General features: G+C 46.1%; 1 protein-coding gene across 4 annotated transcripts in view; it reads right to left on the bottom strand.

Moving 5' to 3' along the window:
* Positions 1 to 14976, bottom strand: part of FUBP1 (far upstream element binding protein 1) — a 134343-nt gene that overhangs the window by 9355 nt on the left and 110012 nt on the right. For all 4 annotated transcript variants that reach the window (XM_029617458.1, XM_029617456.1, XM_029617457.1 and 1 more), the window contains one exon: positions 6561 to 6620. In XM_029617458.1, coding sequence (XP_029473318.1) covers positions 6561 to 6620 — 60 coding nt within the window. The remainder of the gene's footprint in view (positions 1 to 6560; positions 6621 to 14976) is intronic.

Raw genomic sequence — 14976 nt, 5'->3', positions numbered from 1 at the left:
CATGCAATGGGCTCCCCAGCTCCTAAGGCTGGCATGTTATCACCCAAGCAGGAAGGTGGATGTCCACCCCGATAAACAAATTCCTAGGAACCAGTCATCATCCCAAGCTTGCCTGAACAGAATTCGGCAATGGCAACCTCTTCTAGTAATCCTGAGACTGATGATCCAACAGGGACAGAACTCTCTGAAGAAATCTCATGTGTGCTTTCGCTCAAGGGACTAGATCCAATGCTAATGCCAAACCATCAGAAGCTTGGCTAACAGCAAGGAACAAACCTGCTGCTGAAGCCTGCAAAATCTTTAGTCCATTGGATGGACCTGACAGCTTTGCACTCCAGTTTTTGTCAAGGGCAGTAAACTGCTCTAGATCACGACCCATCCTAGACTCTGCAGTAACTAGACTACCTTTCTAGTGGCTGAAATGCTCTCCGGCTCTGACACTGCCTGATGAGCCAATTGTCCAGATAAGGATGAACTAAAATTCCTTCCTTTTGCAGAGCCGCTGCCCTGACTACCATCACCTTCAAAAAGGTTTGTGAAGACATAACTAAACCAAAGGGAAGAGCATGGAACTGGAAATGACCTCTCAAAAACAGCAAACTGTAGGAATTTTGATGAAATTTCAACAGAAATACAATGGCAAGCCTCCGTAAGATCCAGAGATGTTAGGAATTCCCCAGCCTCACTGCCATGATAATGCTCAACATCTCCATCCGAAAGAGAACACCTTGAGGAGTTTGTTGACCTGCTTCAAATCCAAGATGAGATTTATTTATATACTTATTTATAAAATGTATAGCCTGCCAATCCACAGATATAAACCATCCTCCTTTGGGAGGATAAAATAAACAGAATACTGGCTCTGACCACACTGGGACCTGGCACCACAGCCCGGAGACTGAGAAGTTGTTCCATGGCCAAGAATTGCAGAGCTGTATGTGATGGGGTGTGAAGAAGGGCTGTTGTGCATAAAGAGAGGGACCTTGGGGTGATACTGTCTAGTTATCTGAAGACAACAAAGCAATGTGCATAGCGATAAGCTAAAGCCAGAAGAATGCTGAGGTGCAGAGAGGAAAAACTAGTAAGAAAAAGGAGGTGATAATCCCCTTGATACAGATCCTTGGTGAGGTCTCACCTGGAGTACTGTGTTCAGTTCTCGAGACCATATCTCAAAAGGGATAGAGACAGAATCGAGGCAGTGCAAAGAAGGGTGACCAAAATGGTAGGGGAACTCCAAATGACCTATGAAGAAAGATTGAAGGACCTAAATATGTATACCCTGGAAAAGAGGAGGAACAGGGGAGATATGATACAGACCTTCAGATATCTGAAAGGTTTTTATGATGCACAAACAAACCTTTTCAGTTGGAAAGAAATCAGTAGAAACTAGGGATCATGAAATGAAACTACAGGGAGGATTACTCAGAACCAACATCAGGAAATATTTCTTCACAGAGAGGGTGGTGGATGCCTGGAATGCCCTTCCAGAGGAGGAGGTGAAGGCAAAAACAGTGAAAGATTTCAAAGGGGCATGGGATAAACACTGTGGACACCTAAAGGCTAGAGGATGGAAATTAAGAAATTAGTTATGGGGGTAACTTGCTGGTGTGGCGGTTACTACCCTTAACCAATAAGCCTTCATACTGTTGATACAACTCCATCATTGCTATCTGCTTCAATGGCAGGGGGAAAAGGAAATGGAGAAATTACTTACCTGATAATTGTTTTCCTTAGTGTAATCAGATGGACTCAGGACCAATGGGTTATGTGCTCCCCTGCTAGCAGATAGAGACTGAGTCAGGTTTCAAAGCTGACGTCACCCTAATCATACCCCTGCAGTGACCTCAGCCATTCAGTATTCTCTTCAAAAGCCACTGTGAACTTACTATTGAAAGACTCGATTAAAGACTCGTGACCGTAACTGTATTCAAACATAAGCACTGAATCCCAGCAATATTATAGAAGCACAGATCTAGAGATAGGGAGATGGCTTACCCATAATCCTTTTGGGAACAAGATTCATGTGTAATTCCTTGGCACTGTTCATGGGCAGCAGTGGGCGGGATACTGAATCTGTCTGTCTACACTAAGGAAAACGAAATTATCAGGTAAGTAATTTCTCCATCTCCTAGCATGTAGCCAGATGGACTCAGGACCAATGGAATGTATAAAAGCTACTCCCGGACAGGGCAGGAGGCTGCCCGTGGTCCAGTTAATACCATTCTCGCAAAGACTGCATCCTCTTGGGCTTGGACGTCCAAGCGATAGAACCTGGAGGTGTGCAAGGAAGACCACGTCTCTGCTCGGCAAATGTCGACAAGAGACAGCATCTTAGCTTCCACTCAGGATACTGCCTGAGCCCTAGTGGAATGAGCCTTAACCTGGAGGTGTAAAGGCTTCCCTGCTTCTACATAAGCTCCTGTGATCACTTCCTTGATCCAGCAGGCTATGGTATCTCGTGAAGCTGCTTCGCCTTTTTTCCTTCCACTGTGAACAAACCAGCGATCTGTCTTGCACACCGGTTCTGTACATTCTAGGTACTGTACTAACAGCCTACTGACGTTTAAGTGGCGTAGGAGGCAGTAGTCTTCAGAGTCCTTGCGTCTATCTAGGGACGGTAAGGAAATGGATTGGTTCAGGTGAAACTCCGAGATTACCTTTGGCAAGAAGAAAGGGATGGCACAAAGCTGCAACATTCCTGGAGTCAGTCGGAGGAATGGCTCCCCACATGACAGCGCCTGTAGTTCAGAGATGTGACGAACCGAGCATATCACCCCCAAGAATACAGTCTCCAGCGTTAGCAAGCATAGAGACAGCACACAGCGGTCGAAAGGAAGGCCCTGCCAAGAAGTCCAATACTAGATTGAGGTTCCATAGGGGGACTGGCCACTTTAAGGGTGGTCAGAGGTGTTTAACTCCTTTTAGGAAATTGGCCAAGTCCAGATGCGTCGACAGACAGGCTCTGTTCACCTCGCCTCTGAAACAGGAGAGCGCCACCACCTGGACCTTCATGTAAGAATTTCAGAATCATGGGGATCTTGGTCATCCAAGGGGCCCCCACGTACCTCGCACCAGGCCTCAAATACTCTCCAGATCCTCACGAATGCCAGGGATGTCAAGAACTTCCACATGCAGAGCAAGGTAGCAATCACAGCTGCCGAATATCCACGCTTCGTCAGGTGAGCCCTCTCAAGGGCCAGATCGTAAGACAAAACAGTCAGGTCCTGGTGAAGGATCAGACCCTTGTTGGAAAAGGTCCCTGTGTGGGGGGGAGGCATAGGGAACTCTCCACCAGAAGCCGCTGCAGGTCTGCAAACCACGGGCGCCTGGGCCAATCCGGGGCCACTAGAAGGACTAATCCTCTGTGGCGATCGATCTTGTGAATGACCTTGCCCAGCAGAGGCCACAGAGGAAAGGTGTAAAGAAAGACCTCCACTGGCCAGGTCTGGATAAGGCGTTGATTCCTTGGGAGTGCTGATCTCTTCTGCGACTAAAGAATCGGGGGATCTTCCCTGCTGAGGAAGTCTGCTCTGACGTCTTTTCCCGCGATGTGGGAGGCCAAAATCCCTTGTAGATTTAGCTCCGCCCATTCCATAAGGGGGTCTCTATCTCCAGAGACACTTGGTGGCCTTTGGTTCCTCCCTGGTAGTTGATGTAGGCTACCGTTGTTGCACTGTCCAACATCACGTGGACTGCTTGTTCCCAGAGCCTGTGGCAGAATTGTTCACACACTAATCTACCCGCTCGGGCTTCCAGGCAGTTTATGTTCCAGCGCGCCTCTTCCTTGGTCCATCACCCCTGGGTTATCAATTCCTGACAGTGGGCTCCCCAACCTCGGAGGCTAGCGTTAGTCATGAGGAATAGCCAGTTCGGGGGACAGGCTTACACCCTTGCTTAGATACACTTCCTGTAGCCACCACTGGAGCAGAGACCATACTTCCATTGGTAGATGGAGGTGAATCGAGTAGTTTTGAGACAGTGGGTTCCAAGAACTCTCCCGTTTGTATGGCCATGATGGAGCAAAGCGTTCCCATGCGGAAGTGGATTACCTGCAGACGACGACTGATGCTCTTGAGATCTAGGATGGGGCAGAAATGAACCCTCCTTCTTGGGTATGATGGAATAACGCCCTATATTTTCCTGGGGTGTAGGTACCGGGGTTATAGCCCTCAAACTGAGGAGCCTTACCAGTGTGGATTCCACTGCCAATTTTTTGTGCTGGGAGTAGCAAGGTGATGTCATGAACATGTCCCGAAGGATGCTGCGAAATTCTACGGTGTATCCTTCTTGTATTATTGTCCAGTACCCACTTGTCCAACGTGATCTCAACCCACCTCTGATAGAAGAGGGATAGTCCACCTCCTATCTCCTCGTTCCGTGGATGGGTCGGCCAAACTTCATTGGGAAGTTAGAGTCGAACCAGAGCCCGACCCAGTTCCTCTTTTTGGTGGTTGGTTGCAAAAGGACAGACCTTCCAGAGGGCTGAGATGTCTGAAACGGCAAGTTTCTGTAGGGCCAGAAGCGCTGGGAGCCCCTGGCCTGACCCCTCATAGTTGAGGGGCGCTGTGACCTTTTTATCTTCCAGTAGACAAGGCATTGGAGATTCACCCCACTTACTGGCTAGCTTTTCCCAATCAAGAAAAGATTGCCAGGTCCATACCTAGCCCAGGAGGAACTGGGATAGGGGCTGCTGAACTGCCCTCTCCTGAGGAGGACGCAGCCCCAGGATTGCTTAGATCCGAGGTGCTATCAGATAAGGTTGTGACTGACCCATCCTCCGACTGGGAAGGACTGGGCTTGGAGAAGTTCTGAGAATCCAGCCCTCCCTGGGCTTCCTCATAGTGCTGACACAGGAAGGATTCTAGGTCAGACTTTGCGGCCCTAATATAGCAGGTGGCACAAAGGGAGTGTCACTTGTGCTGTTTAGTTGCCGGAGCCATAGTTACTGCAGCCTGTGTGTTCAGCTGGTTAGCGCCTGAGCTTGAGTGCGCCAATTCTGCCCCAACGCACGTAAGTAAAGGCACCTGGTTATGTGCAAATGTCTGTGCCTGGGAGTGTGCCCACCTGTGCGCTCGTTAGGTGCCCAATAGGGCCGGCCCGCACATTGCGTACAGACGGAAAGTGTAGGAAAATGGCGCCGCACAAAACCGCACGCAAGATGGCGCTGTTGCGGCCTGCCACGTGGAGTGCCAACCGAGTCTGAAACGGGGCCTAGCCCATCGGGGTGAGGGGCTGCTCAACTCGCTTGGGAAACCCCCTTTCCTTGCCACAATGGGATCGGGACCGTCACTACAGGTCGCCAAGCAAGGAGATCAGAGGAAAGACTAACTGAAGCCCTTCTACGTCTCTGAATCATCGGAGTTCTTTACTTACCTGGGCTCAGCGCTTACCGGCTGAGTAGAGAGACTGTCTCCAGCTGCGGGGGGAGAGAGCATAGGCTGTCACCGCCACGCTTGGCTTCCTGCACACGCTGCCTTTCAGCTGCTTCAGCAGCAAAGTCCATGCCGGGAATCTGATAAGTATGGGGGTGACTTGTATGGCACGGTGGAGGCTGCCATGAGCTTGCTGGGCAGACTGGATGGACCACTGGTCCTTTTCTGCCATCATTTCTATGTTACTGCCTTCCTGTCGGAGTGACAAGAGGGGAAACCATAACAGCTTCTGAAATTGGGCAATGGAATTCCAAGCATAACCTTCTCGGATTATCTCCAGTACCCACTGATCTGTCGTAATACAGACCCAATTCCAATAGAACTAAGTCAGGTGTCCACCTCTCGCTTGAATCAGAGATTGGGTCCCCATGCACTCTGTGAACTACAAGAAGATACTGGCAACCATGGAAGAACTTTACATACTTCCTCTTTTTGTTGTACGAAAAGGCTGGAATCTGCCAAAGAACAGAGTGCTGAGAACTGAAGGACCATCCTGCTTTGAATCTCCATGACTCACAAAAGCTATTACGGTCCTGGGATGAACACATCATATTCATAGACCTGTCCCCTAGAAGCCTCAGAGCCTGTCACCCAAACCTTGGCCCTCAGCAATGCTCAACCAAGGGAGCAAGCCACATTCCATAGATCCAGGGCTATGTTCCATGGAGGGAGAGATATATAAATAATCTTTCACTTCAGGAGCTGCCCAACATAAAATCTTTTCCTCCTGTTCACCCAACCTACCAGATCGTACTTCACAACATGAGATGCTCACCTAACATATGCTGGAGACAGAATACTGAGGGGCTTAGGTCAGCATGGATGCAATTAAGAGGATGTCTGCAAGCTTGTTCTCTGTCTCCCATCTGCTGGTTGGTGAACATAACCCATTCATCTAATCAGCCTTATAAATAGCATTATATATACCTGGTAGGCTATATCACGGACAGAACTTAAAACAAATTCATAAAGTGTTCTGCTATCTTATTTGCCTTTAACTTTTTGATCAATGTGGGTTGCCTGTAAGCTCTCAATGGGACTTTCAATATGGGAAATTAAAACCAGGAGTTTTCCAAATATTCTTAAGGCAGAGAAAAAACAAACAAAACAAACAAAAAAACAACATACCCTGTTTCTTGTAATATTCCTCCCACGCCTTTGAATAGTCTTGTGTCGGTCCTTGTTGTCCTGGAAAAAAAAAAACTGTTACTAATTTTCAATGCAGATAGAAATGTGTCCTTGGAGTCAGATGAAAAGTAGTGTAAAGCATGGACTCTGAAAACCACAGCCCTTACAGCAGTTAATCTCAAAACTATTTCCAACGCTACATGCCATGTCTTAAAAATAAATTATACTTTTTGGAAATATTTTTCACTCACGCTGAAACACCAGGATTAATGGGAAAATAAGCCATCTTATCCAGTCATCCAACAATTTTTATTCGTTTGCTAATAATAAATATTTCAAACTTTTTTTTTTTTAAATGAGCAAGGACCTACAATTAGGTTCCAAATCATTAGCTGAATTTTGCTACACCAAAGCAATACAAGAAAATTTTAGAATATGGCAGTATCTTGGTTCTATACTTTTCAGAAGTTACACTTGACAACCTATACCTGAAACTGAAATTTCAATGGGTTAATAAACTACAAAACAAACTCAAATAGAAGCTGGGATCATATTATTGCCAGTCACCAGGAAGGTCCTACAAGTCAGAGCAAAGCCAATTCAAAAGTACTGCAGATACCAGATCCCAAATAAACCTATTCAAAGAAGGAACGGACAACTCTTGAACATGCTGGAGGTATAAAGATGCTAGAACCCTTGCACATATACTCTGGAGCAGTGAAAAAAACCCCCTCTAATACTTCTGAAGGCAAGCATAGCCAGAGAGAAAACATACCTTAAAAATGGGCATCCCATAAACACCTAAAAAGTTGTGCTGCTTCATGATTTTTCTGGTAGTAACTTTGGCTATCAGCCTTACTGAGCACAAAAAAAAAGTGTCCTAAAAATGCTGGAATACCATTTTAATCCCTAAGAAATGGCAAAAAGCATCAAGAAATGTCAAAAAAGATTATATATTCATAAGAGGCTAAGAGAAAATGCAGTCTGTATTTAAGAATGGAAACAGGTTAACAAATGGAAATAAAATAAGTTGATCTCTTTATTGGGCTAATACATTTCTTGGCTAGTTTTTGGGAGCTAATACTCCCTTCCTCAGCTCAAATAGAACTTAAGAACATAAGGAATTCCATGCTGGGTCAGACCAAGGTCCATCGAGCCCAGCATTCTACTTCCAACAGTGGTCAGTCCGGGTCACAAGTACCATCAGATCCCCAATAGTTGATCTATTTCTTATAGAACACTCCCAGGGTTAAGTGCTTGCTTTTGCAAATCTACCTGGCTATTAACTGTTTATGGACTTTTCCTCTTTTGAACCCCACTATCTTAGCTGCCTTGACCATTTCCCTATGGTAACAGATTCCATGGCTTGATCGTGTGTTGAGTGAAAAAATACTTCCTATGATGTTTTAAATCTGCCAGCTGCTAGTTTCATGGAGCATCCCCTGGTTCCAATGCTCTATTCCCTATTTACCATTTCCACCACTCAATATTTTATACATTTCAATCATATCCCCCTCTCAGTCTTTTTCCTTATGGGAGCTTTTCCATCCCCTTTATCATTTTTATTGCCCTTCTCTTTTCTGTTCTCGCCATGTTTTTTTGGTTTTTGTTTTTTTTAAAGATGTGGCGACCAGACGTGCATACAGTATTCAAAGTTTAGTTGCATCTTGGATCTATACAAAGACATTATGATATTCTCAGTTTTATTCTCTATTCCTTTCCAAATAATTCCTAACATTCTATTTGCTTTATGACTGCTGCCGTACACCGAACCAAAGATTTCAAAGTAGTGCCTGCCAGGACTCCAAACTCCTTGTCCGAAGTGATGACTTAATATGGAACCCAGCATTATGCACTTGTAGTTGGGATTATTTTTCCCTATATGCATTTTGCACTCGTTCACATTAAATTGTATCTGCCAGTTAGAAACCCAGTCTCCTAGTTTCACTAGGTCCTTCTGCAGTTCTTTACTGACATTTTAACAAGTCAAAACAATTGTGGGTCATCTGCAAATTTGGTCACCTCACACCTTCATTCCTTGCTCCAGATCATTTATGAATATACTAAATAGCACAAGTCCCAATCCACATCCCTGGGGTACTCTAACTACTTTGTCTTTTATCCAGTTACCAATCCACAAGACACTCCTTCCGATCCCATGACCTCACAATTTCCTGAGTCTCTTCTCGTGAGACTTTGTCAAATGCCTTCTGAAAATCCAAATAAGCTATATCAACCAGCTCACTTCTGTCCACAACTAAAGAGGTTTTCTGGCCGACACAGCTGACAAGTTCCTGGCAAAACAGGAAGTAAGTCATATAGCAAACCTGCAATAAAGGTTAACCCAATCTCTAAACGCTTCACTTCCTTCACTGAAAGTTCTCTCTGGCCCCTCTATCGGAATCTTTTGAATTCAACGCAAACAGGCCTTCGTCATGAAGCTATTCACCACCTCTCATATGCCCAATGTAGAGACCTCAAACAGTTTTTAGAGATCCATCTTTCAATCCTGAGAATCGTTTGGAGCTGCACAGCCTATGACTGAGATGGTGATTTTCTTTGTCACTACCGAAAGGTATCCATCTTAGCAATGGATAACGCTTCTCCATGTGTCTTACAATCTTCAAGCCAGCCTCAGAGGTGCCCCACTTCCTAAACACTAGCTTCATCACAGATGGTAGAAGGGAAAAGCCTTAGCACGTCCTCTAAGTCCTTCCATAATGTGGTCTTCCCCCTCTAGTGCTGATCCCACTTCTACCTCTTTTGTTCCAAGCTCCTTCAGGACCTGAAAGATTATAGAATATAATTCCTCCTTGCAAAAGAGCCTGACCACTTTTGGATCATCCCCCTCTGCCACAAGGATCTCTGCCAAAGTCCTCGCTCCCCTGAAGGTCTGGGAATGGGGTCTTCTTCCTGTCCTCCCCTGAATCTGGCGACAACTCAAACTGGGCTGGGAAGCCATTTTCTCTTAGAAGGGTGGACAGGCCCTCAGTTCCCACCCACCAGCAGCTACTTTCTATACTTTGGGGGGTGGGGTGTGTGGAATCCCCTTGGATCAAGAATTCCTTTCTGCTGCTCTTTTTCTGGTCAAAAACTTTGTGCATTAACAGCACAAATTCAGTGGAAAAAGCCTATCCTGCTTCAGATTCTCCCTCTAATTAAGGGATGGGCAATTCCAGTCCTCAAGGGCCGCAAACTAGTTGGGTTTTCAGGATATCCCTAATAAATATGCACGAGAGAGATTTGCATGCACTCTGCCTCAGTCATATGTAAATCTTTTTCATGCATATTTATTAGGGATATCCTTAAAACCCAACCGGTTTGCAGCCCTCGAGGACCGGAATTGCCCACCCCTGCCTAATTAATCCTTGGCCTCCTCAGAATCCTCCTGGGCACTTTCCAATGTCTCCCCTGCCAGGGACAAAACTGGAAGAGAAGCTGCATGATCTGCGGAAAGAGGAGTCAAAATGGACATGGTTCCCATGCTGCAAGGCAAAGCAGCACTGCTTATCTCAGATCGTGATGCCTGTTTCCTGCTCACTGTCTTCTTTCCTTCAGCCAAGGTACCAGCAACTCCCGAGCAACCTTCCCTGCCACCCACAAGGCCACAGCTTGGAACAGCAAGCTCTACACACTGCAGCTTTTCCCATACTCAGCGAGGGCCACCATCGGGAGACATGCACGATCATGCTCACTGCCGGCAGCTGCAGTCTCCAGGCAAAAATCACTGCTGCACACACGAGATGACCCTCAGCCCAGCCTCCCTCCTCCACATAGTCAATGGAGCTGCACCAATGCTACCCTCCCAACCTGTTTTTTTTTTTTTTTTGCATTAAAAGGATCAGAATCCCCCTGATCCAAGCCTCTTCCAATAATAAAGTAAGGCCAATATACTTCTTTGATCTAAAACAGGGGATTGTCCAGTAAAGAGTAAGGTGGTCAGGAAATGAGGGAGCCAGACCACTGGCTATCAAATCCCCCCTACACCAGAGCACTGGCACTGCTCGCCCCTACTCCATCAAGGGGAGACGGGTAGCAATTTGGCTTTTTCTTCTTCTAAACTGCTTTCTGTAAATCAACTGCAGGGTTTGCACCTCAACCATGTGCTGCAGAGAGAATACTGAGCAACTGCAAGTGGCACACTGTCTTATGTACCACTAGTAGAGTGAAGTTTTTGTTCTTTGCTTCCATCTGCTGGTTGGAGAGAAAAACCACATTCTTCTGGACGGATATGGAGTTCAAAGAATAAGGAAAAGTTTCCTTACATGTTAAATTTCCTTTCTATTAGTCCTGCTACAGCAGTCCAGCCCTGACAAGTGGGTTATTTCCTCCTACCAGCAGATAGAGGCAGACAACACTGTTTTCTTGTGTGACATCACAGCTGCTACTTGGTGCTAGCAGGAATCCAGTATCCTTCTGACAAAGATTTGGATTAGACTCCATCAACTGAAAGCCAATCAAATGTCAATGAGAAAACAGAAGTGTCCTGAAATCTGAACAGATGGAAAAGAGCAAGAAAAGGAAACCAACACCCAAGACAAGACAAGGTGAAATCTTCTCAACCATAAACCCCCCCCCCCCCCCTTGAAATAGTACAGTCTCGCTTTCCGGGTAGGTCCTGAACTGGTGTAGCAGGACTAATGGAAAGAAATTAACAGGTAAGGCAGTCTTTCCTTCCATCTTGTCCTGCTTCAGAAGTCCAGCCCTGAAGAGTGGGAAGTATCAAAGCTTCATCTATCTGGGTGGGAGAAAGCCAGGGCTGCTCAGAGAACCCCCGCCCTGTAAGACATTTTGCCCTGCCCGTACATCCAGCCAATAATGCTTCACAAAGTGTGCAGCAAAGACTAAATGAACACCCTGCAAATGTCAGCTGGCACAAGCTCATGCATTTCTACCCAGCACACATACTGAGTCCAGATGGAATGTGCATGCTCCAACTCTGGAGGCTTCTTGCCCTTTAGCATATTAGCAGACTGTTTCCTTTATCTAGCAGGCAAGCGTAGCCTCTTGAGATCGCCTTCCCCTTAAATGGACCTCCAAAAAGGACAAAACTTGTCCAACATGCAGCACCACCTCTAACATCCACACAGGATAAACCTGTGGCCACTTGAGTCCTGCCAAGCATTGAACAGGCTCGCCTGCACCTGTGCTTCTACACTGGCCACCTCCCACCCGAGTTTCTGCTTGCCTCTGGGCAAGTTCCTCGCACGCAAGCTATCTCCCTTGGTGGTTTCTAGGGATACTGAGACCCCTCACAACCAAAAATACACCCACAGACCAAATATACACAATACTTGGATCGTTAGTCAGTCCAAGACAGGCAGAGCTAACAAACTAATAACCTTAAGAAAAAATAGGAACAGTGATTGGAGAAAGATTTAAATTGCAAACAAACAGGTAAAATAACAAGGATTAAATAGTAGAAACTAGCTAAACACTTTTCACTATTTAATAGTGCCTGGGGAGGTCAGGAAAAGCTGTACAAAGAAGCTAAACAGGGTCTCAGCGCAGTAATCTGCTCCTTCTGCACGCCCAGCCGAGACTTTCTGGCCAATGGAAATGCAAGTGTTTCAGTGTTACATGCACTCAGGGCAGCTGGGATGTGTATGCTAATCAAGCCAAGGCAGCATTCAAAGTCTCTGCCTGAACTCCAGTGCAGAGTCAAATGCTACCTGCAAGCCAGCACACAGGAAATGAGCTTTCTTGGAAAAAGTGTCACAGAGCAGCACAATAAACTACAAAGCATGGAAAACCCCCGTTTCGCCACACCAAGTAACGCACAATAAGCCTCTGGACCTGAGGGCCACATTCTTTCCGGGCAAAGGCTGGAAGGGAAACCATTTGATTGATATGAAATGTCAAATTGACACTGGAAGAAAGGACAGCACCAGGCAAAAAATCACCGCATCTGATGAAATCGCCAGAAAAGGGTCTAGACAAGATAGGGCTTGAAAATCAGATACCCGCTATGCGGAAGAAATTGCACCCAGAAAGGCCAATTTCAGTGACAAGTCTTTTAGTGAACTCTGTTTCAGAGGCTCAAATGATATAGGAAGCTGCAGTGCACCAGGGGGACTCCCTCCTGGATTCACACTCGTGCTCAGCCACTAGACCCAAATGTAAGTGAACCATTTCCGGGCCTTCAGCAGTATGGAAGTTACCGCTGAAGAATACCCCTTCCTGCAGAGCCATTTTCCAATCAAGACCCAGGCCATAAGATAGTCATGGAGGATCCGGCTCCATTCTATGGCCCCTGAGCCAAGAGACCCCACACTCTCAGGAAACGAAAAGATCAGTCTACGTGGAGCCAGAGAAGATCAACATACCAAGGCCTGCAGTTCCAGACTGGAACCACCAGTGACTGTTGCTTTCCAGCTCTATCCGTCGCAGCAGTTGGCCTACGAGCAGTTGGCCTATGAGCATACAGAAGTCCCCCCACCAGCCAGAGCTGTACTAGGGCATCAATCCCCAGTGACCCCTGCTCTCTCTGGCAGCTGAAACAACGGTCTACCTTTGCATTTCACTGGATTGCCAACAAGTCCATCTAAGGACAACCTCACCTGCGACAAATATTGCGAAAAACCATTGAGCTCAGCTCCCATTCCGCAGGTTTTAGTAAGGTGCAGTTGAAGTCAGCATGGACATTTTCCAGGTCATCAATGTGTGCCGCCGAAAGAAGCGTAAGATTCTTCTCCACCCATGAGAAAAGGAACAATCTCTCAACCGAGACTCCACACCTTCTGGTCTCCCCTGCTGATTCACATATGCCACTGCAGAGGCACTGTCCAAGAGGACTTGAATAGCCTGCCCCTGAAGCAGCATTAAGAAATGGAGGGAGCCAGATCAATTGCCCTGGTCTATAACCAACTGATGGACCATGAGGCCTCCACTGGAGACCAAGTACCCTAGGCCACTTGATAAGAACATAAGAAAATGCCATACTGGGTCAGACCAAGGGTCCATCAAGCCCAGCATCCTGTTTCCAACAGTGGCCAATCCAGGCCATAAGAACCTGGCAAGTACCCAAAAACTAAGTCTATTCCATGTAACCATTGCTAATGGCAGTGGCTATTCTCTAAGTGAACTTAATAGCAGGTAATGGACTTCTCCTCCAAGAACTTATCCAATCCTTTTTTAAACACAGCTATACTAACTGCACGAACCACATTCTCTGGCAACAAATTCCAGAGTTTAGTTGTACGTTGAGTAAAAAATAACTTTCTCCGATTAGTTTTAAATGTGCCCCATGCTAACTTCATGGAGTGTCCCCTAGTCTTTCTACTATCCGAAAGAGTAAATAACCGATTCACATCTACCCGTTCTAGACCTCTCATGATTTTAAACACCTCTATCATATCCCCACTCAGTCGTCTCTTCTCCAAGCTGAAAAGTCCTAACCTCTTTAGTCTTTCCTCATAGGGGAGTTGTTCCATTCCCCTTATCATTTTGGTAGCCCTTCTCTGTACCTTCTCCATCGCAATTATATCTTTTTTTTAGATGCGGCGACCAGAATTGTACACAGTATTCAAGGTGCGGTCTCACCATGGAGCGATACAGAGGCATTATGACATTTTCCGTTTTATTCATCATTCCTTTTCTAATAATTCCCAACATTCTGTTTGCTTTTTTGACTGCCGCAGCACACTGAACCGACGATTTCAATGTGTTATCCACTATGACACCTAGATCTCTTTCTTGGGTTGTAGCACCTAATATGGAACCCAACATCGTGTAATTATAGCATGGGTTATTTTTCCCTATATGCATCACCTTGCACTTATCCACATTAAATTTCATCTGCCATTTGGATGCCCAATTTTCCAGTCTCACAAGGTCTTCCTGCAATTTATCACAATCTGCTTGTGATTTAACTACTCTGAACAATTTTGTGTCATCTGCAAATTTGATTATCTCACTCGTCGTATTTCTTTCCAGATCATTTATAAATATATTGAACAGTAAGGGTCCCAATACAGATCCCTGAGGCACCTGATCCCGACAATGAGCCTCCCTACCAAGAGGTTCACATCAGTTGTGATCAGAATCCAATCTGGTGCGGCTAGACTGACAACCCTTAGCTAGTGAGCGGGCACCAGCCATCAGCTCAATGGAAGGTGAACTCTATAACCCTGCAACTGCAGAAATCACAGTCAGGAGTGATGCTTGGAGAGGGCACATATGAGCCCTAGCTAATGGGATAAAGTCCAGAGTTGCTGCTTTCAGATCAAGCACATACATATGATCCCATGCTGAGGGAATGGCAAGTGTGAGGAAACTCCAAATGTAACAGTATTCTGCGTACTCTGTCGTCCATAAGGAACACCGGCCCCAACTGTGTGTCAAACAACGCCCCAGACACTCCAGGGACAGAGGGCTGTAGCAAACTTTTGGCAAAACTGCCCACCCAGCTCAAACT

Source organism: Rhinatrema bivittatum, chromosome 10 (assembly GCF_901001135.1).
Source record: "Rhinatrema bivittatum chromosome 10, aRhiBiv1.1, whole genome shotgun sequence".
NCBI lineage: Eukaryota > Metazoa > Chordata > Amphibia > Gymnophiona > Rhinatrematidae > Rhinatrema > Rhinatrema bivittatum.
The sequence above is the reverse complement of the archived record's forward strand: the minus strand, read 5'-3'. Positions and strand labels throughout refer to the sequence as shown.